At 30.7% G+C, this 25092-nt stretch overlaps 3 protein-coding genes across 3 annotated transcripts; 1 reads left to right on the top strand and 2 right to left on the bottom strand.

Moving 5' to 3' along the window:
* Positions 1 to 2611: 2611 nt before the first annotated feature.
* On the bottom strand, positions 2612 to 4463 carry LOC103487301 (RING-H2 finger protein ATL13). The gene has a single exon (XM_008445576.3). The coding sequence runs from the start codon at positions 4353 to 4355 to the stop codon at positions 2964 to 2966; it is 1392 nt and encodes a 463-aa protein (XP_008443798.2). The 5' UTR covers positions 4356 to 4463; the 3' UTR covers positions 2612 to 2963.
* A 12456-nt stretch (positions 4464 to 16919) lies between these two features.
* LOC103487302 (E3 ubiquitin-protein ligase XBAT32) lies at positions 16920 to 21620 on the top strand. Its single transcript, XM_008445577.3, has 10 exons — positions 16920 to 18296; positions 18412 to 18471; positions 18678 to 18749; positions 18835 to 19013; positions 19095 to 19255; positions 19618 to 19676; positions 19781 to 19827; positions 19972 to 20112; positions 20501 to 20589; positions 20946 to 21620. Exons 1-10 carry the CDS (start codon positions 18102 to 18104, stop codon positions 21353 to 21355), a joined length of 1413 nt encoding a protein of 470 aa, XP_008443799.1. The 5' UTR covers positions 16920 to 18101; the 3' UTR covers positions 21356 to 21620.
* A 996-nt stretch (positions 21621 to 22616) lies between these two features.
* On the bottom strand, positions 22617 to 24895 carry LOC103487303 (VAN3-binding protein). The gene is made up of 7 exons (XM_051081538.1): positions 24667 to 24895; positions 24473 to 24559; positions 24275 to 24343; positions 23572 to 23938; positions 23284 to 23460; positions 23095 to 23193; positions 22617 to 22972 (listed from the first exon to the last, which is right to left on the bottom strand). Exons 1-7 carry the CDS (start codon positions 24847 to 24849, stop codon positions 22740 to 22742), a joined length of 1215 nt encoding a protein of 404 aa, XP_050937495.1. The 5' UTR covers positions 24850 to 24895; the 3' UTR covers positions 22617 to 22739.
* Positions 24896 to 25092: the final 197 nt, after the last annotated feature.

Below are 25092 nucleotides of genomic sequence, written 5' to 3' on the forward strand. Positions count from 1 at the left end.
ATGAATTGAAAAAATTATATTAAAGGTTTGTTCACAAGAATTTAAATATACTTTATAAAATACTATACCTCCGCGCATTGACCAACTAATGAAAAATAAAAGCACTTGATGACAGTTTTGTCAATTATCAGTTTGGGCCATGCACTTTTGGTAGCCTACCCCATATACTAACCCTTCTATTTCAAAAGGCCCAACCCAATCTATTCTTGACCCCTTTGGGCCTTTAGTCGTTTTCTATTCAATGAAGTAATCGCAAATACAAAGGGATAGTTGCAAATTTAGCAATTATATTTAAAATAATTAAGTATATAGCAACATTTTAAAAAAAATTGCAAATATAGCAAAATCTGTCAAAATCTATCAATGATAGGAGTCTATCATCGATAGACCATGTAGTAAATGTTGGTCTATCACTGATAAACCATAAGAGTCTACCAACGATAGAAGTGTATCACTGATAGATTTTGCTATATTTGCAATTTTTTTAAAATATTGCTACATACTTAATAATTATTCTAAAAATTGCTACCTATTATAATTTAGCTAAATATATAATAATGTTTTCTTAAAATTATAAATATAACAAAATTCATCCAAGTCTATCTATGATAAAAGTCTATTATTGATAAAACCATAAGAGTCTATCAACATCTATCATTAATAGATTTTGTTATATTTATAATTTTTTAAAATGTTGTTATATAATTAATTATTATTCATAAAATTGTTATCCATTATAATTATCCACACAAGATTCAAAACTCCTCAACTAAAAAAAATGTATAGCTATTATCAAATGGTAGTAATATTGGAATTTATGCTTTTATTTGCATGTTATGAATTTTAAACCATCATTCTACGTTATTTGAAAATGTATATTAGTCAACAAAAGTTTAGTTCAACATTTGTGAGTTTTCCAAATTATACTAAAAAAAAAAAAAGAAAAAAGTACATATTGCATAAAAAAAAAAAAGGAAAAAGAAGATAAATATGCGTCTGGGTTCAAATATATTTATCTTAAAACTAAGAAAAAAATAAAAAGAATTGAACACATCAAACATCCTTGATCTTTCATTGATAAAGACAATAGAACTTTTCATAAGGTGTGTTATTGTCTAGCTTAGGCATGTCTTTATGACTTCCTTTTAGAAACCACCAAAAAAAAGTATTGTAGTAATAGACAGTAGTCTATGCTATGTAGTTGACAACAGTCTCATTGCTTTTAATTTTAAACTTTCTCAATAGGTTCAACTTATCAATAATAAAGCACATATATATTCAAATTCCTAGATGTTGAATTCAACCGAGTTGAAAATCTATAAAACTCCAAAATATTTTCATATTTCATAACTAACGCCTCTTAAAAAATGAAAAAAAAAATCTATCTAATTCTATATAGTGAGTTTAATTTTTTTGCTATATTTTGTAAATAGTTCTATTTTTTTTTCTATAAAATGTTTCTCAAATAAATCACCCGCATCCATCTTAAAATTTTGAGAAGAAAAGAAGTACGATCTCAATAGACTGAGACTAAAAAGCCATAAACTTTTATTAATTTGAACATACGAAAGAAAAGTTAAATTTTTATTTGGAACCCATAAAATATTGAACAATACTCGGGTGCATCGAAGTATTGGCCATAATAACTATAGTTATTTTTTGTTGGATGACTTGTTAAAAGTATTTATAGTTTATACAAAAATCAAGTGTAATGAATTTTTGCAATAACATGTAAATAGTTTATATTCTTTTATTATTCTTAAAAAAAACCATTTTTTTTCTGGTTAAAATAACACTTAATCATAAAAGATTAAAACCAATTATACTCATGTTAATAAATATTATATTCTTTCACCCGATCATTGTTTAAAAAGATTTAAATCTTATTTTGATCCACAAATTTTGTAACTTATTTTATTTTGATCCCTAATCTTTTAAAAGCATATGTTTTAGCTCTTAAACTATAAAAAAATGGTATATTTTGGTCCTTGTCATTAAAATTTATTTAACTCTAACGAAATTTTATGTGATTTCTGTATGTAGATAACTAAACTATCAAATAAGAATCGGACATAATTTTTTTTATTGAAAAATTCGAAAAGTCACTTTGCCTTCAAATTTTTTATTGTCACAATTTTGAATTATTGGCATTCAAGTGGTAATTATTTTATTTATTTATTATTATTATTTTACCTATTCTATTCTATTTTATTAAATGTTCTTTTAATTTTAGGTTTCTTTAATAATTGTTGATTATGTTGGATAAAGGATTTATACAATAAACTAGCAAGAATTTCTAGTTATTTGTTGATTTAAATAGTATGATAAATCAATTCAAATATAGAAAACACAAATCATTTTATTAAAGAATCTACAGACTTCTAATGGCATGAGAGGTTTTTAAAAAAATTTAGAAACCAAAATAAAATATAATAATAAGATGGAATAAAATAGAATTTTAAGCTTTAGAAAAATAAAAAAGAAATATAGAAATGGAGTAAAAAGTAGTTAGAAATTGTTTAATTTAGGGAAGTTGATAATGTAAAGCTATAAACAACAAAAACTCCCAACTGACATAGCCTTCCGTCTAGGCGCCTCTGCGGTGACCCTATTAATAACATCATCGCCTTCACTCATTTATTATCATTTTAGAGCCCCAAAAACCATTAAATGAATAAGATCAAAATCTGTAACCCATTAAATGCATACATCACTCACACACTCCTCAACTATCTCCTTCCCCTATTCATTTTGAATTTTAAATTCCCATTACCTATTTATTACCTTCTTTTCTTGGTTTTTCTTTTTGGTTCCCTCAATTTCAATTCATCACTCTATCTCTTCATGCATCCCCACTTCAGTAATCATCAATACACAACTGCAACTAAAAATTTCTTTTCTTTAATCCATTATTTCTATTTTCTATTATTCTACATAGATCTAAAAATTTAAACACCGAAGAATTAAATATTTGAAACAGAAGATGAAGGTGGTGGTGATGGTGATGGTGGTGATGTTGATTCGAAGTGAGTAACCTTGTTTAATTTTCCTCCCATTAGCCATTGTAACGTCCTCTTCGCTAAAGATTGATTGTATTGTGATTCCAAACTGTTACGGCTCTGATTTTCTTCATCCAACTCCATAGATTCGTTTTCCCACCTGCAAACGTTCATTTCCGAGTTCATCTCAATCGGTAATCGAAACGAAACTGTTCTTCTTCTTGAAGAATCTGTGAGCGATTCCTTTGGATTTTTCCCTCTTAACCAAATCTTCGATACTGAGAAACTCTCTATTTTGTTGTTATTGCTATTGCTATTACCATTCTCCTCTGTTTTCAGAGGTTCAATCCCATTGAGTTTAAACTCTCTTCTGGATTCACAGTCGTATTCGGACATGGCTGCTCTGTAACCAGGTGTTAATGGCAGAGCTGGCTTCCTGCTTGCTTGTTTCTTCACTGGGGTGCTTCTAATCGCTACTTTTACTGAAGAATTCTCATCCATTACGTATTCAAAAGATCCCATTGAAAAGCATCTGCGAGAATCCACATTCTTGTTCTCACTACTTCCACTTTCCCCTGCATCGACATTTTTGTATTTTCCAAGCTTCACAGTCACTACAGTCGCATTTGAATCCTCTAATTTCGTAATCTCGCTCGACCCACCTTCGAATTCCCCATCTCCAACAAAACCCATTCGGGAATTTGACCCTGGAATCTGGTTTGTATGATTTGTAATCTCCCTATCTGATACGATATCTCTAGAACTCTCACTCCCAGATTCAAGAACAAGAACAATTGGTGAACAAGTAGTATGTGGGGAGAAATGATCAGGTAACAAACTAGATCTACACAAAGGGCAAGTTGAGTGAGACAACAGCCAAGTATCAATACATTCTGTATGAAAAGCATGGCTGCATTTTGGCAATAGCCTGAGTTTATCCTCCGGCTCAAACTCACAGAGACAAACAGCACAGTCAAATGGGGATTTGGATCCAATAATGGCTTTGTAATGGAAAACAGGAAGTGTATCAATGAAGGATTGGTCTACTCCAGAGTCATGGAGATGAAAGAGCTGCTGTAATTGGCCTTGAAAAGCAGTGACATTGTCAGAACTTTCAGGGTCTCTATGTAATGGGGGAGTCCATAGAAATCTAACAAGAAGATGAAGCAAACCAGAGACAAAGAAGACGATAGCGAGAATGATTATGATGAGAAGTACACTTGGACTCACCTTGTTTTCTAAGTTGAACCCACTGGATTGTGCTAAAGGAGGAGGCTGTGCAGCAAGAAAATAAGGCTGAAACTGTGGTGGTGAAGGGAAAAATCTTCCATTTACCTGAAGAAGTAGTGAATCCATGTTAATGGAGAAAAACCCAACTCGATTTGACTCGACTCAACTCAACTCATAGCACAAAAGCTCGTGGAAGTCAAAAGGGGGAGTTGGGTTTTGAGAGGGAAGAAAAACGAAATAAATGGGACAGATGGAGAGAGAAAAAGGGGGGGGGGTTAATAAAGTTTGCTAAAAGAAGTTAATGAGAGAAGGTTAGATCTGAGATCAGTGGCTAAAAGGTTTGACTGTCAGTTTGCAGCCTGTTTCTGGGATACAAAACAAAAGTGCAATTATTGCAATGATTTCAATTACAAGTAAAATATTCAGATTTTGATTTTCTCTCATAAAAACAGACTTTACTTCTTTTATCGATTTGTAATTCAATTGCAGCAACCTCACTACTACCCCCTGCTAATACAAACATTATTCTATAAATTTATTCCAGTGGTCCTCTTCCAAATTTTACTTTGAACATAGTTAATAGCTTGGGCAGAATAGCTGAAATAATCTAAAAAAGTTTTCAACTTTCATAACTAGCACCACTTTGGAGAACTCATTTCTTGACCTTTTTATTTAGATCAATTTGGAGATATAAATAAATATTTAACTTATTTTCCTTCCATGTTCAAATTATTAATTTTTTTTTTAACTGTCCCATGGAATATTAACTAGAACATAAATCGGTGTAATAGGTAATCTTCTCCAAATCTTACGTAATCTTTCATAATATTTAGTATAAGATTGGGAAATACACACAAAACAAATGTTAGAGTGTGTTTTACCCAAATAATTGGAAAGTAGATTAGTGAACTCCATTTCATGTTTGACCCAAAGGGTTTGAGGATTTTAATACTAAACAAAATTAAACATCAATTTTATTTCGTATTAACTGCCAACTTTTAGAGTCTAGTATCTTACTCGGTGCTTGAAATGCTTTTGAGTGTTTATCAATTTGAGAAGAACGAAGAGAAAAAACATTTGAAAGTTATTTCAGAGATGTAGTTAACTTGTATGGTATTCGATCTCCTTCAAAAGAAATACATATCTTTACATCTAATTAAAAGAAAGAAAAGCATAGGATACTGTTACTGGGAGGTATGCCATTAAATTAGAAGTAGAGAAATGGTTTTCTTGAAAAGTAGGGTATTTTATTGGGATGTGAGAGGAGGGAGGAAGATGACAATATTTTATTGAACTTTTGTATTGGATTTTGGCACTTGACTTTTTGTAGAGGGACAGACACTCCGCATAGAAGGGCCTCTCCACATTTTTGTCTGCTTCTTTCATTTGACTTTCTATGTGAGTAGAGATGATGAGGTAACATCTACTTAGGATCAAAACAAAATTAAATCATGTGCTCATCAATGAATTGTGTATAGGCCGACTTCAAATCAAGTATAAATTGGTACTTTTGATGATGATATGGGCAAGTAGAAAGAAGTAGTAGGTACTTCAAACTCACCTTCTAATTTGACTTTCTGCTCTCAAATCAAACATTTCAATGGGATTTGGTAAATTTCAAAGATAAATGAGCAAACTTTTGATCCTAGAATATGACTTTTTTAATATTAATATTTAATTTAGAAGTGGTTAAATTTGTGTAGTTGTCATAAGTTAATTGGTGAAATTTGATTAAGAGATCGTAGTTGGTCATGCAATGTTCTAGACTATTCGTAGTCATTCGAATAGTCGTGTTTCTATTCAAGTTAGTTATGTTTTTGAAAAGACATGTTTACTTATAAAACAATGTGGTTCTATACAAATGGTTACATACCATTTATTTTAATAATTGTAAAATACATGGATGATGAAAACTTATAACAACGAAAAGACTTACAAGTGAGCCAAAAATAGGAAACAATATGTGAGCCACGTATTCCAATTAGATTTCTCTTCATGTGAGAAGAAAAATGTAAGAAGATGACATTCCAAGTAGCCTGCTACTTGTGTATTTATTTCTTGATGGTGAAGTAGGCTACCATTTTCTAGGTTGAAAACTACTGTAGCGAAGACAATTGGTGTAGGATGAGGTTTGAATTCTTCATAGCAACAATAAATTTTGTAATCTTGTTTTAAAGATATTAAGAAAGTAAAAATTTGACATCAAAAGGTACAAACAAGTGATAGGCCTCAAGAGCTATAAGAGGTATATCAGAATTTGACAAAATATTAGAACACGTTTGAAAGTTTCAAGAAAATGATGAATTGCGAGCACTATAAAAATATATATGAAAACTTAAAAGAATCAATTTGGAAGTGCCTGTAGAGTTCAAAGAACCCTTGAAGGAGCCTAAGGAACCTTAGAGGACTAATGGAGAGAGACCTAGTCGAGTTGAGAGGACCTAAAGGGAGAACTTGAAAGAGCTCAAAGGATCTGTAAGAGAACTCGTGAAACTTAAAAGACCCATGAAAGAGAGTAGTGGAGCTTAAAAGATCCATGAAGAAAGTCAGTAGAGCTAAAAAAAATCTACGAGGAGAGTCCAGTGAAGTTCATATATAGGACCAATGAGAAAGTTTAGGAGAGCTCAAAAGGAACCATGAGAGATCTTAGAACAATTTTAAAATTTGAAGCCGTCTGAATTTTTAATAATACAAATTTACAACTAACCTATTTACCAAAATGAAAAATAAAATATCATAATGCGTTAACCAATTAAACCAGGTAGATGAAGCAAGATATGAGAGATATGATTGCATCTTCATTAAAATTAGTTTGCATAATTTTAATATAAAATTAGTACAAAAAATTGAAGACAAGAGTTAAAAACATAAGGCAAGTATGAGTACACAACAAATCAATCCTAACCATTTTATATACATAAGAAAGCTACAATAGGTGAATGTTTATAGTAATTAAAGGTGGCATTGGAGAAGGCAATGTGTAAAAGTTCAAACCCCAAGCATAGGTTGGGTAAATCCCCAAAACAAAGCTCACCTCTCCATACTTCATCCACTATTTTTAACTAATTTTCCAACTTTATGGCCTTATTTATTTGTTTAAAAAATCCTCCAACTTTTTTGTTATGTGCTAAAAAGTCCTTCAACTTGTTTTTTTTTTCCTTCTTTTTTACAATTTTAAGGTTTCATTTGATAAATTTTAGTTATATATATATATATATATATATATATATATATATATATATATATATACTTTCAAACTTATTAGATATTATAATTTAGAGAATACTTTAATGTATGTCACGTGTTCGAGACGGTGTGAAGTGACACCAATCTTTTTTATAGTGTGATTGGATTCAAAATAAAGTCAATATTTTTTTAAATAAAATCAACAAAAAAAATATGATATACAAAAACTAAAGTTAAGTTTGAGAGTTATTTGTATGTGGAGAAGATGTCAGCACTTTACAATATTCGTTTAAAAAGCGGTGGCCAAATTTCAAATCTGAATTAAAAGTATTCTTTAATTTTTGTTTTTAAAATAATATCTTATTTCAACCCTCATTACTCCAATATTATATCTGTTTAAAAAACGGTGACCAAATTTCAAATCTTGAATTAAACGTATTCTTTAATTTTTTTTAAAATAATGTCTTATTTCTAACCCTTACTCCGATATTTGAAGCAATGTTTTAATTTTTGATGTGAAGAACATTCTATCGATTAGACTATATTGAAGAGTGAGAAATTTTTACAATTTTTCAAAATTAGCCATAGGAATAAACTTCTAGTTTTTTAAAACATTAATTAAATCCTTTTATCTTGGGATTAAATCTCGGACTCTAAAAAATATTGATCCCTTACCTCAAGAATTTAAAAATAACGAACACTCAATACCTCTCGATTTCATTATTAGATTGTCTTAGAAAAAATTATGTAAGTTATTAAAAAAATTAATTAGGAAACCAATAAGCAAATAATTGATATTGATTAGCTGAAGCATAAAACAAATTACTTTCAAGCTAAGCTTCCCAATACACTTGAAGAGTTTTGCAACAATCGAAACTTTTAAGAGTCACTTGTTTTATTAATGATAGATACTGACAGATTTCTATTACTGTCTATCAATATGACTGATAAAAGCATATCAATTTATCTATCATTAATAGAATCTAAAGTTTTGCTATTTTTTTTTTGTTAAATTTGTCATTTTTTACAATTTTCATTTTATTTTTCTATTTTTATAATTTAATTTATATGTAAAAACATCACTCACGTATTCAAAAGGAATTTTTTTAGAAAAACTATTATTGGTAATTTATTTTTAGAATTGATTTATGATTATTTTATTAATTAGCATAGAAAAATAATATTATAATTAATAATTTATTATCTTTTCAAATTCTCACATCCATATATAATTTATTATTATTTAAGATACAAAGATGCATGGGCGGATTTATTAAGGGGCCAACGGGACACGTGTCCCCTTCACATTATCGATTTTTGTATTTTAATATTTAGAAAAAAAACAACAAAGTCGGTGATCTAAACTTTCACTATCTCAACAATATTCCATGAAAATGTATTATTCTTTCTTTTTTCTTTTCTTTTTTTGATATAACTTTTAAATTCACATTGACATTACTTATGTATATATTTATTTAATTTAATTTCAAAATTAAAGGCTAGAAGATAATTTTTTCCGTTCATCATTAGAATATACGTACCATATCAATTCGCTAGTAAGTTCAAATTCTTCTTAATATTTTTAGTTTTAATACTTTTTCAATCTACTATGTGATAAATCATAATACTTATATTGTTTAATACTAATTTTGTAGAGTTAACATTTCAATATGGAGAGATATTTTAAAAGAAAAACAACAATAGAAACTATAGAGTTATCGTCCTAAAAAAAGATACATATATTCTTGATTCTAATAGATCTTATACAGAAACAATTTAGTAAAACTACCTGATCCTGATCTAAGAACTAGAATTTCTGAATAAAATTATAATATTCAAGATCAAGTTCGTAGAGCATATCTACAAAAAGGTCCTTGCCAACCTCGAAATCATACTTTTCCATTTAAGAAATTTGGGGCAAAGTCAAGACGATTTAATCTAGTTTGGTTTAAAGAATATCCCAATTGGTTAGAATATAGTATTTCTAAGGATGTTGCATTTTGTTTATGTTGCTACTTGTTCAAACCAGAAGTAAATGAAGAATCAGGAGGAGGATGTTTTGTTAGTGAATGATTTTCCAATTGAAAGAAAAAAAAAGAGATTGGAAACTCATGTTGGTGGTCCTAATAGTGCACACAATCAAGCTTGGGAAAAATGTGAGGCTTTTTTAAAACAAAAGCAACATATTGAGACTTTTTTAAATAGGATATCTGACCAAGTACGAGCTGAGTATCGAACTTGATTAAGCGCATCAATTGATTGTACTCGATTTTTATTACGGCAAGGTCTTGCATTTCGTGGACATGATGAGACTGATGATTCAAAGAATCAAGGTAACTTTCTTGAACTATTGCGATGGTTGTGCAACCATAACAAGAATATTGAAGCCACGACTTTGAAAAATGCTCAGAATAGTTTGAAATTGATTGCACCTAATATTCAAAAAGATATAATAAACTACATTGCAACATAAATTGTTAATATAGTTATAAGAGATATGAGTGACAAACAATTTTCTATCTTGATAGACGAATCAAAAACATATATCTTTAAAGGAGCAGATGTTAGTTGTATTACGATATGTGGATGAAGGTCATGTGATTGAACTATTTATTGGAATCATCCATGTCAATAATACAAGTGTCCTATCACTTAAGGAAGCTATTGATGATTTTTTCTCTCAACACGGGTTAAGTATTGTTAATTTACGAGAACAAGCATATAATGGAGCAAATAATATGCAAGGTGAGTTCCATGGCTTGAAAGCACTTATTTTGAAAGAAAATAAACGTGCTTATTACATTCATTGTTTTTCTCATCAACTTCAATTAGCTCTTATAAATACTGCAAAAAATCATGTGGAAATTGTCGGTTTTTTTTTATTGCTATAAATGTAGTGAATGTTATTGGAGCATCAGCGAAACGTTGAGATATTCAACGAGAGAAACATAGCATGAAAATTTTTAAAGCTTTAAATAATGGTGAAATATCAAGTGGACGAGGATTAAATCAAGAGAAAATGATTAAAAGACCAGGAGATACTTGATGGGATCACATTACAACACTTTAACGAGTTTAGTTATAATGTTCTCTTCAGTATTTGATGTGCTTGAGACAATTGTGGATAGTGGATCAAATTCGGAACAAAAATATGAAGCACAGATTCTAATGAATTCAATCTTGTCATTTGACTTTGTTTTCAATATGCATCTTAAGAAAAATATATTGGGAATCACAAATGACTTGTCTCAAGTATTACAAAGAAAAGATCAGAATATTGTGAATTCAATGAGTTTAGTCAACGTTTTTAAAGGTAGACTACAAGCAATGAGAGAATCTGGTTGGGATTCATTATTGGAAAGAGTTTCTAATTTCTGTAATAGTCATGATATTGAAATTCTTAAAATGGATGCTATGTTTTTAGTTTGAGGACGAAATAGTCGAAAATCTCAACCGATTACAAATTTGCATCATTTCGTGTTGAATTTGTTTATGTTGTCATTGATATGCAATTTCAAGAGTTGAATAATCGTTTTACTGAATCAAGTAATGAATTGCTTCTCTGTATGACTTTTTTCAATCTGAGTAATTCATTTGCTGCTTTTGATATCGATAGACAAAAACTTAGTCGACTTGCTCAGTTTTATCTAAGAGACTTTTCAGCTATTGAACTTTCTATGCTTGAGGATCAACTTCAAAATATTACATTATTGATATGCATTTAGAGTTTGTTGAACTAAAAAACATTGGTGATCTTGCAGCGAAAAGAGATAAGGTCTACCCATTAGTTTATCGGTTGCTCACTTGACATTGATTTTACTGGTTGCAACAGCTACTGTAGAGAGAACATTTTCTGCTATGAATATTCAGAAGACTCGACGCACAATCGAATGAGAGATTAATGGATGAATGATTGTCTTATAGCTTATATTGAGAAAGATTTATTGGATAAGTTAGATAATAACTTATCATGGATCGATTTTAAAATATGAAAACCAGTAGAGGACAATTGTAATACGTATTAAATTAATTAATCTTTGAAGCTATTAATATTGTTTTTTACATTTTTAGTGTGTTTATTATATAATACCCCGTACAAAATTGATGGATCCGCTACTAGAAAGATGTTATAATATGAAAAGTTTATATATATCTCAGTAATTTAGTTTTAAAGATTTATAAGTCTTTAATTAATAATAATGAGATTTAAAGAGTTTTTGTAACTTTTACTTTCTAGAATCACATAGATCATCACTATCTTTTAACTTTTTTTTTCAAACATTTGAATTTTTTAAATACCTATGTTTGTTTTTTTCTTTTTACTAACCATGTTTTGTTTACTTTTATTATATCAATTAACCTAATCTTCATTTTTGACTTAACTTTTATATTGCAAGTGCTATATTTTATTTCTTTATAATTTTACATGAAGACTCGAAGGTATATATAGATGTAAGGATGTATAAGAAAATGGTACAATGTTAATTATAAAGTCAACCTTGTGCCCCATTTTTCTTAAATCTTATTTAAAATTGATTCAAATGTTACATTAATTTTTTTTTATAAAAAAGAAAATCGTTTAACTATTTTTAAAGTTTTGTGAGTAGTTCAATTAAAATAACTAAATCGATTATTTAGATCCATTAAGATAGGTGGATGAATATTAATTAAAAACGATAACTTTTTAAAATTGGTGTTGGTTGTCAAACGATTCTTGCCTAGGACAATGGTATTATTCCAAATAAAAAACTTGCAATTTAAAATTTTAGCCATTTGAACTTTTGTATTTTTTAAATATTCATCTTCTTCCTAGGATTCACACAAGAAAATGCCATAAAAAATCCCCTAGGTTTTTTACACAATCCTATCATCCTATTCTCTTTGCAACAATTCGAGAATCACCATGTCTTTTCTCTTCTAAAAATTCTAACAATTCTCTTTTAACCATCTCCTCTAAACCAAACAAAAAGTAAAGATCTATATCATTTATTTTGTTTTCTATTTTAACAACCTTCTAAACCTTCATCTTTCACCTAAAAGCTCTCTACAATGTCAAGAATTCAACACATAGAAAAATTCTAACTTAGTTTGGAGGTGTATTGGTAGAGCTTTGGTCCCAATGATCCATATTTCTTCAAACAACATAAGATTTGTTTTTGGATTTTTACCTTCTTCTTTTTCTTATTTTAGCCATAGTTTTTCTTTGTTTCTCTATTGTCTCGTGAGTCAATCTTTTATTTATTTATACATATTGTTTCACTTTCACATGTTTATCATTTTTTATTATTTCTCTTCTTTGATACTTTATGATATTACATTTTTTTAATATATAATTAATATCTTTTTATTAAATTCTTTTTTTCTTGTCTTCATAACATTGATTATTGTTTCTTTATTTTCTCGTTTTTTATATGATACTTAATATTATATTTTTCACATGTCAATTTAATATGCTATTGTTAATTTTTCTAAACTTGTTACATGTTCAATTATTTTTCAAAAGAAAAAAAAACCATAATCTATAATGGTTTGGGACTCCGATTTTTCAGTATTTTTGAGATGAGGAGCCAAATTTTTGCAAGTCCCAAGATCTATTCCAATAATTTTTTTCTAAAATGTTAATGTATTTTTTTTTTATGTTCATTAATCCATCATTATGCTTCCTTAACTGATATTGTTTGTTTATTTAATATTTTGTATTAATTGCTAAATTGATGTTAATTTAATATTTCTCTATTTGTTAATTTTTTTTAAGACAATTTAAAGTTAAATCTTTTAATTTGTAATTATTGAAAAGAACTAATATATCATTTCAAGACTTTCTAATTATTCTCATCGTTCTAACAAACACATTATTTTTATAAAATTTTTGACCACATAATCTAAAAAATTTGAAAGTCCAATTTTCGAGAATTCTCGAGAAGATGAGTTGATTCTTTGGGAATTTGAGATCGATCATCAATATGTTATTATTAAAATCTTAATATGTTATTTCATGTTTGCTTAATTTGTTGCGATGTTTCTTTCATCTTTTTACTTATCTAATTATCCTATCAACCTCGTTTTGATTCCTATTTAAAATTTATAATTCTTTCAATGTTTTAAAATCCTTTTAATTTAAATTTCTCTAAATTTTAAAATATTTCGCAATATTTTAAAAAAATTAATTAGATTTTTTTTCTTCTTTATGATTTTTAAATGAGTTTTCTAATCAATACTTTCTAATAACATATACCCTTTTTCTTAAACAAAATCTTACAATGGAATTTAAAAGTATTTGTAAGTTTGTTATCTTTGCATTCTTGAGGGGAATGACAAATCATTTTGGAGTTAGAGATTTAATCTAAAAAAAAAATGAATTTAGTCAATGTTTTAAAAAATCATTTATTCAAAAACTAGTTAGAAATTGTAATAATTTCTCATTTATTTTAAATTGAGAAATTTTTTCTCAATATAGTTTAATTGAATACTCTTACTTATTTTATGAGATCATTGTTTCAAATTTTGGAGTGATGAGCTAAGACATTTTTAAAAATCTTACTTTCCAAATGAATTTTATTTGAATAATCACTTCAACTCAAGGTATAAAATTTGACCACAGTTTTCAGAACGAGACTTGTAGGATATGAATCTTGAACTCAACTTTAATTTTGTAAGCACTTTTTCTTTAATTTTATTTAAAATTATTTACTTTATTTTGATGGCTAATCACACCGTAAAAAAATCTGTGACGACTCCCTTTTTATTGTTCTTGAAAGTTAAATCGACAAACGTTATTAATTCATGGTTTTTTTTTTGTTGCAATTATTATATAACAAAGAGTGATTTGATTTTCGTAATAGCTAAGTAAATTGTTTGTAGTAAGACACATTTTGCATTCCCTAAAAATAGTTGCATCTCTTAAGATGCAAGATAGCCAATGATCATTATTCTTTTTTTTTTTTTCCTTTTCAAATTGGATAGATTGATTTTATGTATTAGTTTTAATTATTTTCTAGTTTTTAGAAAGGAAACTATGTAAATGTAACAAAATGTCAAACTATTTACGGTCAGTCTAACAAAGCCTATATAATTAACCATTTTTTAAATATTTCATATTTGTCTTTCCATCTTTCTTTCTTCCTTGCGATTCGTCTTCCTCCTCTTCTTCGTTCTTACCCTGCGATTTCGTCTTTCTTCTTTCCTCTTTTTCTTTTCTGCGATTTCGTTTCATCATCTTTCTTATTTTTCAATTCTTTATTTACGTCGTTTAATCTTTCCATCGTTATTCTTCTTTTTTTTTTGCTTCGATTTCTTTCCGTCATCTTTCTACTTTTTCTATTCTTTTTTCACTGCGATTCCTTTCCATCATCTTACCAAATCTAAACGACTTTGTATAAGACTATGTACAAAAAATAGCAAAATCTAAAAGATCGTATATAAAGAATCTTGAAAAAAAATCTTGAAAAAAAAAATCATTTAGATTGGAGTAACCAAATGTAAACGAGTAAAAAAAAGTAAACGATTGTGTGTAAAAAAAATTGTGTATAAAGAATCTTAAAAAAAAAATCATTTAGATTGAAGTAGTCAAATGTAAACGATTGTTTGCTTGTGTACAAAAAATCTTGAAAAAAATTCATTTGAATTGGAGTAGCCAAATATAAAAAAGTAAACGATGAATTAAAAAAATCATGTACCAAATTTTAAAAAAAATCATTTAGATTTGGGTCCAATCGTGTAACAAAATTAAATGATGTAATTGTGAAAAAAGAAATTATAGCCATATCTAAACTATCGCATATATATTGAACCATATCTAAACGATCGCCTTGTAGCCAATATCTAAACGATCGCCTATAAATTATAATCATATCTAAACGATCGCGTATATATTGAACCATATCTAAACGATCGCGTATAAATTGCAAATATATTACGTGCGTTGTTGATTGCGTGGTTGACGAGACATTTTTGGTATTTTACACCGTGGGCCTCTAAGCTTTTTCCGTTTTTGGAATTGTTCTATAAGATGTAAATATTTTGCCATTTTTTTTTTTATATTTTTGAAAACACCCCTCTTATAAAAGTCAAATTTCATTTAATTTTTTTTTTATAAGCATAAAATTTTTATTGTTTAATTTTTAAAACATATTTATTACATACAAAACACGTTAATATTATGTAGTATAATTAACATTTTCGAAATTAGAAGTTAAACCCTATTAGATTGGTTGTAAAGTTTGGATTATAATTAAAAAATGTAACTTATTAAATATAATAGAAAAAGTTTACGTAGATAACTTGAAAACAAAAAATTCAATAAAAAATAGTGCTGTTTCGTTTCATATGTGTGTATTTGGTTTCAAACCTAAATAACAAAATTCCAATTTAAATAAGTTTTCAAAATTTGTTGGTTAATTTATTTATTAACCATAATAAGCTATTACTAATTAATTTTTACACTGGTTTTATATTAAAACTTATTTATAATCATTCTTTTATTATCATATAAATATATCCTAATCATATTTTTAATTTAAAAAATAGTAAAATTTATAACATGAAACACTATATTTGTTAATTATTTTTTAAAATAATTTTTCTATTTTAAAATTTAAAATTCAAAATATGAAAAACCTAGAAAGACTTGAACAACGTAATAAAAAATTAGTTTAACAAGAAATCTAAATTAGCTATCAAATATACATTTATTAAAGGCAATAAACTTGAAAGATATAAAACTAAAATTTGAATTGTCTACCAAATAAACTCTTAAAAATAAGTCGTTTTTGTACGGATGATCAGAGTTTTATGTGATTCCTTAAAATAGAAAATATGATTTATTACTTTTTCTCGATATGACGTCCAATTTGCCGTGCTTGCAAACGAACATTAAGCCCGATTTCGAGCACCATAGCTCGAACATCCCTTGATCCGAAACTTGAGTTGGAGAGATCCCTTTTTTGTTGCGATTGCAAGTACCCACCAGCCTGATTTTGGTGAATTTAGGCAGATGCGGAAATTATAAGTTGGGGGATGTTTGCTATCTCAATCGTGAAAACTAATTTTGACAGATTTCTTCTTCATATATATTCACCAATTACAAGTTTTCATTAACCATTCTCACGATATTTTAATATATATCTTTATCTATCATTATTTCTCAATCAGTGTTTATAAAAAGTAACTAAGACTTTGAAATTATCTATTAACAAAAAACATCATAACAATATCATTAGATAAAGCGGAAATTGAAAACGCCACACCTTCGTAACTCTCAAAGCATAGTCCATTTCATTTTCCTACAATATAGCCTACAAAATTGTTTGAATCTATTTTTTTTCAAATTGGTCTAAATTTACTCTCGAGATCATTATAACTTCCCCAACTCATTGCAAGTTTAGTCCAAAGCTCCCACTTAAACATTGCAAGTCGATATGTCAATGTGTTTTGTAAATCCCGAAGGTTCAATAACAAATTGATATAAATGGTCATAAACCAAAAAAGAAATATGTCATTTACACATATTTGTGGATGTATTGTAAAACTGAAATCTCTCAATATTACGTGTTTTTGATTCCTTGCTAGCGTTGCTCCCAAACGTATTGAAAAGCAAAGACCTTTGGCCATTGGTATTTCCTTGTGAAGAACAAAACATGGCGCCCAAATTAGAGTCTGAATGTTGAACTTACCATTTAACAGCAATTCCTGGAGGTGGGAAGCAAGAGAATGGATGAATCCAATGATCTGGAAGTTCTTGGAAGAATTAAACGAGTCAACTCGGGAACTCGGTGGATTGAAACGAAGAGAGAAGGCCCCGTGGTGGACAACTACGCCTGGAGAGGAAAACAACAATTCAACCACCCAGTTGACCCAACATAACATATCTAATCATTGAGACACGGTTTGACGCTAGGCTGTGCGAAAAGATCATCTTCTTTATTTTAAACAATTTCCCACTTGTGATTTATTGTACTCATTCCATTCCGTTCTTACTTTTATGGAAATTATGATTTAATGTCAAAACATTCTTCTCCAATCGTTGTAACTTTGCTTCCTTCTTAAGCTATCTTCTCTAAGAAGTTGCAGAGTTTTTCAGGTGAAACTGCTTTCTCTCTTACCTTGTCACAAACTCTTGTGGCCATTTTTCAAACTTGCTTCTCGCTATCTTCTAAATTCTAGAAAAATCCTGATATCCTTCATTGGAGGAGATTTGGGGTCGGTTTGTTTTTGGAGATTCTTTGGTTATTCATGGAAATTGGGAAGCAGGCCTTGTTATTGGATATTTGGAATTGGGTTGGGTTTGAGAGGGATGACTAACTTCGATTTCATCAGCTACTTTTTGCTTCCAACATTGAAGTTCACGAAATTTGGTTGATTTCTTATTCATTAGCCCCAAACAGGTTATTCTGGTTTGAACTTTGAAGTTATATTTCCCCCTTTTTCTTACTCGGCTATCATGATTCATGATCTTAGGTCGGTGAATATTGGTTTAGTGGAATCCAAGCAGTTGCAACCAACCGTTTTAGATGTCTGGAGATTTCATTCTAAGTTGTTATTTGTTTGGTTAAGCCATAATATTAAAGATAAAAACTTGGTGCACGGATACTGTGTAGTCTTTTTTTTCTAAATACATTCTAAAAAGGTCATCATCTCTGGAGCTTCTTATAGTTGATTTTCAGTTTCGAGTTCCAAAATTTGAATGCCATGAAATTTTTAAGTGCTGTGGTACACTCCTTTGGATGTTCTGCATCTGGAGAACGTTTAGTTTCAGCTGCAAGAGATGGAGATTTTCAAGAAGCGCAGGCTTTGTTGGAATATAATCCGCGGTTGGCACGCTACTCTACTTTTGGTGTGCGCAATTCCCCACTCCACTACTCTGCAGCTCATGGCCATCATGAGGTGCTTCACTCTTTAAATGCTCACTGATAATGTTTTTGAAGCCATTCCTCACTCCGTTTAAAATTACAAAATCTGATAGGCTATTGTCATTTTGATTGTTCTTACTCGTTTGCAGATTGTCTATCTTTTGCTTCACTCTGGAGTTGACATTAATTTAAGAAACTATAGGGGTCAGGTATTACCACTTTCTTCAAATTATTTGCCTCTTCATTTCAGGAATCTACACGCATATGTGTATTTCCTTCTCTTTTCACCATTTCATTTTCTCCATCCTGTGATTATTTTGTGCTATTGGACATGTAACTCCTGCATTTCAAGATTAAGCTCATTATGTATCTTGAGTTTATTATGTCTGCCTTACATTTTGGTATTGGTACACAGACTGCTCTAATGCAAGCTTGCCAACATGGTCACTGGGAGGTTGTTTTGATTTTAGTACTTTTTGGAGCCAACGTGAGTAGTTTATCCTTCAGGTTAGCTTTCACGTTCATAGTGTGAGCAACTTATTAGTCATTCATATATTTGTTGCACATTTTAGGTCCATAAAGCAGATTATTTGAATGGATGGACTGCACTTCATCTTGCTGCTACAAATGGTCATTCCCGGTGCATCAGGCTTCTTCTTGCTGATTATATTCCAAGCATACCTAATTTTAGGGAAATAATGAGTCGTCAATCAACAGACAGTGAAGAATCAATCTCAGAGTTTGATCATAGGTATATGTTGAATTCCTCACGAAAATTTTCCAGGCTGTAAAGTTTATTATGGTTGATTAACATCATAATTTTGCGGCCTAGGGCATTGTCTCAGATTATTAACCAAAAGGCAGATGGAGGCATTACCGCTCTACACATGGCGGCCCTTAATGGGCAAGTTGAAAGCGTACAGTTACTTCTGGAATTTGGGGCATCAGTTTCTGAGGTGACTGTAGGCGATGGAACCGTTATTGATCTAATAGGTTTCTCCCTTTGATTTTTTGTCTTCTCTTTTTCTAAATCAACTTGAGGCCTTCTTTTTCAAGCTAGGCTCCATTTCCATTCCTAATCCACCATTTAACATGCTCAACTTCACGTATCTAAAATTTTGGCATTACATTTTGGATTTGCTTTTTTTGGCTAGGGCTAACATGCATGATCATGGGATGTCGAAATCCAGTGGCATTAAATGAAATGTTATTTCTTTTGTCCCAGTAAAATATGCTACCTTATCCTTCTATTCTCTGGGAAAGTGAAAAGCACTGGGAAAAAGGGGTTACTGAACAGTTGATTTCTTATGATCTCTTAGATAATATAAATAGCTTGTCCGTTGCAATTTTGGTAGGTGCTGGGAGCACAGCTCTTCATTATGCTGCATGCGGTGGTAATGCAAAATGTTGTCAAGTATGTGTTTCAACTATAGAAGAAGAATCAGAAATGAGATTAAATGTATGTATTATGTTTTCTTCTTTAAGAGGCTATTACTTATTGTTTTCTATTTCACGTAGCTTCTGATTGCCAGGGGTGCCAGTTTGACAACTGAAAATGAAAATGGGTATGTACTCTACTCTTGGCTTACTTTTTGTATGTGAACTTGAATTATAACAATCACTTGATATCTCATGGTTATAGCAATGCCTGTGTCAGTTCTTTTGTCAACTTGCGTTTACTTCACTTGATTTGTCTTTTTCCCACGCAGTTGGACGCCTTTGATGGTCTCTCGGTCATGGAACAAAAGTTGGCTTGAGGACATTCTCACCACAGAGCCTGTAGAGCGGCCAAAACTTATTCCCTCTCGTTACATATCTCTGCCCCTTATGAGTATTGTTCAAATTGCCAGGTAATTGGAACTCGTTATTTCCTTATATTGCTTATCCTTTCAAAGAAATTTATGTTCGTCGAAAATCAAGTGACTCGTCCTTCATTTATTCAATCTGGAACCACCAACTTGTCAACTTCTGTTTTTACTATGTCATGGAATTTGATCCACATGCTCCTCACTCTGGTTCTCAAGATTATGTTCATATTGGGTTGACATAGAACAAGATATTGAAGATAAGTTATTAGAATCAATCCTAAATTAAAATTTGAACTGTTTAGAAAATGAAAGATCAAGCTAGAGAACTGTTCTCTCTACATATAGCTTGCAGATGTTGCATCCAATTAATTTTGAACATTGCGATGATGAACGAAATTGATATCTATATCCCTTTTGGATCCATTTGCAGAGAATATGGATGGAGTAGCAAATCTGCCCCCGGATGCCAGGATCCATGTGTTGTCTGTTTAGAGAGGAAGTGTACGGTAGCTGCTGGAGGTATATTATTAACTTAACAATATCATATACTTGACTAGAGGATCATGATTTTCTTATTTCCTGAACTTGTATTACCCAATTTACTTTTGTAAAGTATCAATTCTGTTGCTAAATCATTCATTTAAAGTTTTAACAAGTTTGCTGAGTATGAGCAAAAGTTTGAACTTCCATGTTTAAAACATGGGCTATTTCTATCTTAGTGAATGAAATATGTTCTTAATGATATAGATAAAAGTTGAAACCAAACTTGAGAGACAAAATTGAAAGTAGTAAACTAAATTCTAAACTTAGCCTAGCTATTATGTTTATCGGTATGTGGGGTTGTTGAAGTGATAAAAAAGTTCAATCCCCTCCAGGTTGTGATCATGAATTCTGTACAAGATGTGCCTTATACCTCTGTTCTACAAACTGTGGGACAACCATTTCTCGTGGTCCTCCAGGTTCAGTTTCTTGTCCACTTTGTCGCAATGGCATAGTATCATTCGTTAAGCTTCCTGGCAAAGCACTTGCAAAGGAGATTGCAAGAACAAGTTTGTCATTTCCAATATGCCAATGTTCTCACGAAACACCACCAAAACCTACCCCATTAACCACCCAACTTCGATCACTCGAGTTGTGTCGTGTCCATGATACTCCTTTGGGAATTTACTTTTGCTGCCATAAACTTCCTTCAATCAGTCTCTGTCGGAAAGCACCGGATATATGCCACTCCTTAGTTCCACGCTGTGCTAACGGGAACTTGCAGAACCACTTGAGCAGATGTTGAAGGCTTGGGCTCCAACAGACAACTTATCGCAGATCATTCCTTCCTTAGCTAATCAATATGTAAAGCGAGAGTGGATGCTGATATTTTTTGGGATTTCTATCTTTCTTGATTATTGAATTCTTCATTGTTAGTGTAGTTTGGTTTTGACCTTCATTTACTGTGACTATGTGTTAGGCATTGTGCTGTAATGCAGAAGCAATGTACATATAAGAATCATTTAATGGCTACCAAGCCATGTCATTTGCATGGAAATTTTGGTTTGAAATTGAGTTTTTAATCTACTTTAATATATGAAAATAGTTAAATCGATTTTTTTTTCATTTTTTCATTTTATTAAAACTTTAAATAAATTATTCGAATAACCCAAACCAACTCAATCCAAATATTCCATGGGTGGTTTAGGTTGGATTCAATTTTTTTAATAAGGATTATTTGGGTTAGTTAGAAAAAACTTACAATCAAAAAATTAAATTAGATCTAAAAAGTTCTTCAATTTTTCAACTTACAAACACCACTATGTTATAGAGTATTTAAGTTTAGGAAGTTGTGGTTGCAAGTCTATTTAAATTTCAAGAAAAGCTTGATCTTTCAAGTCTTCAATCTTTCAGAAAATGATGATCTCGACGTTGATAAGAACTTGCACGTCTGGATGTTGATAAGAACTTGCACGTCTTGATGTTGATAAAAATTTGCACGTCTTGATGTTGATAAAAACTTGCACGTCTTGTCTCTATTTATAGAGAATTTCCATAGGTTTTAGGTGGGCTTGGGAGTTGGGCCAATTTGTTTGTTGGACTTAAGCTTTGGGCTCATGTACCTGTTAGGCTTGGGTCCATTTGCTTCATGTGGGCTTAAGCTTGGGCTTGGGCTCATTTGCCTGTTGGGCTCGTGCTTGGGCCCATTTGCTTGGTGGGCTCGAGCTCGAGCTCACTTGTTTGGTGGGTTCGAGTCCATCATTTCTTTGGCCCAATTTTTCATCAAGGGCTTGAATGGATTGGATATGAGAAAACTTGACTACTTAAATCCAATCAAATTATAATAATCAAATTTTGCTGTGATGAGATAATGCGATTTAATTGGTCAAAATTTCTTGTTAAACAATTATATATATGAAATGAAAATCGATATAAAATTGTTTTCTAAGTTGAGGGTCCTTGACCCCTTTGGCCCTGCACTTGCTGTCCCAAGAAGAAATGCTTTTATACTCACAAATTCACTCCTAAAGATAGTTTTCATATAATTGAAAATGAAATATGTATGGTCTCATAAAGAAAAGGTGAAAAATATATACTAATTTACACAATATAATTAAATTACAAATATTGAATTTTGAAAATATAGCAAAGTGCATAAAGTACACACCATAAAATCAAACACAAAAAGTTCATATTCTTGTAAAAGAATGAGAAGAAAGTGTAAGCATTTGATTGATAGCCGTTGCCCATATCTTGTATTTTCTATAATCATTCGCCATGTCTAACTTGAATGTTCCTTTATTTGTCATTAAAACAACGAGATAACATGTATGAATCTCCTCGTCATCATCATTGACGTCATTGGCGTTTTCATTTTCATCTTCATCCCTATATAACTCGATATACATATCTAACACGACACCTGCATACATCGATTTCAATTAGTCAAAGCTAACTAGTATAATAATCAAGACCTTTTTATAAGTTCAATCCAAGGAGAGGAAGTATAACAAAATGTATTTGAGGTGAACAAAAATAACTTACTTTCTTGTTTGGTCTTCAACATATTAAGCTTCCTAATCTTTAGGATTACATTCATATCATTGTGTTGGACGATAGAGATGAATCTTTTTTTATACTTTCCTGATCAAAGACATATGTGTGGTAATTTAATTATAATTCTGTTTAATATAACCACATTGTAAAGATTTCATTCATTTGAATATATCTTACCATTTGGTGCCTCAACTTTGAGAAGAACACCTTTAGCAAGAGTCAATCTTGATTTGTCAAGATTGAAACCAATCTCAGTCTCGTGGTTGTCTTCTATAGGTAGCACTGAAGCAAATCCTCCACTTGATTTGTTTTTGTATTCTGATCTTGCTTTAAGCGTAGCCGCTCCTTTCAACGCTGATAAAAATAGCAGTTGCATGGATTAGACCTAAAGTTTATGTTAATACGAAAAAGCCTATTTCTAATAAGCCCAAAAATGGAGTTTGAGATGATATATTTTATATGTACAAGTTGTGGCAGCAGCTGTGAGGGTGAGGATATCGCTGGCAGTGGTACTGCTCATGGCCGATCCAATTACACTGCTAAGTTGTTCTCTTTTGGCGCCCATTGCTTGAGCCATTTGGGCGCATTGAGCAGCTACTAAAGCAGCTGCTGAAGCCACAGCCGCGTCCTTAGCACAGGTAATTGAGTTGTCATGTTTGGATGTCGAAGTATCGGCTGCAATGGCTGCAAGTGCAGCTGCTACACCAGCCACTGATATAGCTGCATGAATTTCAGCTCTCTCAAGCCTATTTTCGTCTTTTCGGCTCTTTCTTATCTCCTTTAACCATTTCTTTATTGACAAGTTCTTTAATGGCACCATTTTCCACTGAAACTGAAAAAAAGAAACAACCAAATTTAGACCATCAGAGTCTGAGAATTTAGAAACGTAACCCTTTTATTTAGACAGCCAGCGGCCCAGGCCCATGAACCTTGGGAGTTATTGGGTCAAGTTCTATTGGTTCTTTCCATGGCTGCCTTTGGTCCATATCACAGTTCTGACTCTAAGTAAAACCAATATTTGGGAACAAGGAAGTTATTATAGGTTTAAACTTGCATCACTTTTTAAATTTTAGAGGTAAGATTGCGGCGCTTAAATCCTGCAAACTTCTTACAATTCATTTAACTCATATAAGATGAAAGTAATGCTTAATTTAGTTATTACTCTTACCCATTTCTTTCGAAAATAACTGCTGTAGTTCAACTCCGGATGCATTGCTTGTTGCATCCATATAAACGACTGACCAGAAAGAAAAAAAAAAAGAAAAAAAAGATCATTATATATAAACCCTAAACCATAGTGTATATATACCCAGTAAAAGAAAAAAGCATCACTTAGTTTGAAGTTAATTACAATTAAATTACTGACCTTCATATCATTGGATTTCCAAGGTGGTATAGACTTAACATGATCTTCGCCTTCCATCTTTAGACTTTTCTCCACTTTCTGAATAATCTATACAAAAAGAAGAAGAAGAAGAAAAAAAAGTCAATACATCCCATAATTAATCATAACAATCACTTCATCTTCCTCAAATAAACCAGAAATAGTTTAACGCTCACCGGAAAGGGATCTGAAGGAGCAGTAGTGATGGGTGTGTCAATGAGAAGCAAAGATTTTCCAAGTGGTTGAACCTGAGGGTTTAATGTTTGAACTGCAAAGTTACACCATGCTTTTGAAAGCACATCCATTGTTTCAGGATGTGCAGCTGAAGGACTCGTCAAATTGTTCCATTTGCTGTCCATTATTACAAAGAATATGTCTGATATGATAATAATGATAATAATATAGCTGATTTATTATGGCATGAAAGTTTAGTTCTACGGGGGAGGTTCGAATATTTATAAACATGACATAGTAAAAAAGGGAAATTCAAATTATCTAATATTAAAGGGCAATGAAAAGTCAGATTTTCAACACAGACAGCTGCTTCTTCGTGTTAATAATTACCAAAAAGTTGTGAAGACATTGAAAAAAGAGGGAGAGAT

Source organism: Cucumis melo, chromosome 2, assembly GCF_025177605.1.
Source record: "Cucumis melo cultivar AY chromosome 2, USDA_Cmelo_AY_1.0, whole genome shotgun sequence".
In the NCBI taxonomy this organism is placed as follows: Eukaryota; Viridiplantae; Streptophyta; class Magnoliopsida; order Cucurbitales; family Cucurbitaceae; genus Cucumis; species Cucumis melo.

Excerpts from the sequence above, each read along its gene's own strand:
- LOC103487302 (XM_008445577.3), top strand. The coding sequence starts at position 18,102 with ATGAAATTTTTAAGTGCTGTGGTACACTCCTTTGGATGTTCTGCATCT. Across the intron at positions 18,297-18,411 it reads CAGCTCATGGCCATCATGAG|ATTGTCTATCTTTTGCTTCA; the intron begins GTGCTTCACTCT and ends ACTCGTTTGCAG. Across the intron at positions 20,590-20,945 it reads GTGTACGGTAGCTGCTGGAG|GTTGTGATCATGAATTCTGT; the intron begins GTATATTATTAA and ends AATCCCCTCCAG.
- LOC103487301 (XM_008445576.3), bottom strand. The coding sequence starts at position 4,355 with ATGGATTCACTACTTCTTCAGGTAAATGGAAGATTTTTCCCTTCACCA.
- LOC103487303 (XM_051081538.1), bottom strand. The coding sequence starts at position 24,849 with ATGGACAGCAAATGGAACAATTTGACGAGTCCTTCAGCTGCACATCCT. Across the intron at positions 24,344-24,472 it reads GGAAATCCAATGATATGAAG|TCGTTTATATGGATGCAACA; the intron begins GTCAGTAATTTA and ends CTTTCTGGTCAG. Across the intron at positions 23,461-23,571 it reads CACAGCTGCTGCCACAACTT|CGTTGAAAGGAGCGGCTACG; the intron begins GTACATATAAAA and ends TATTTTTATCAG.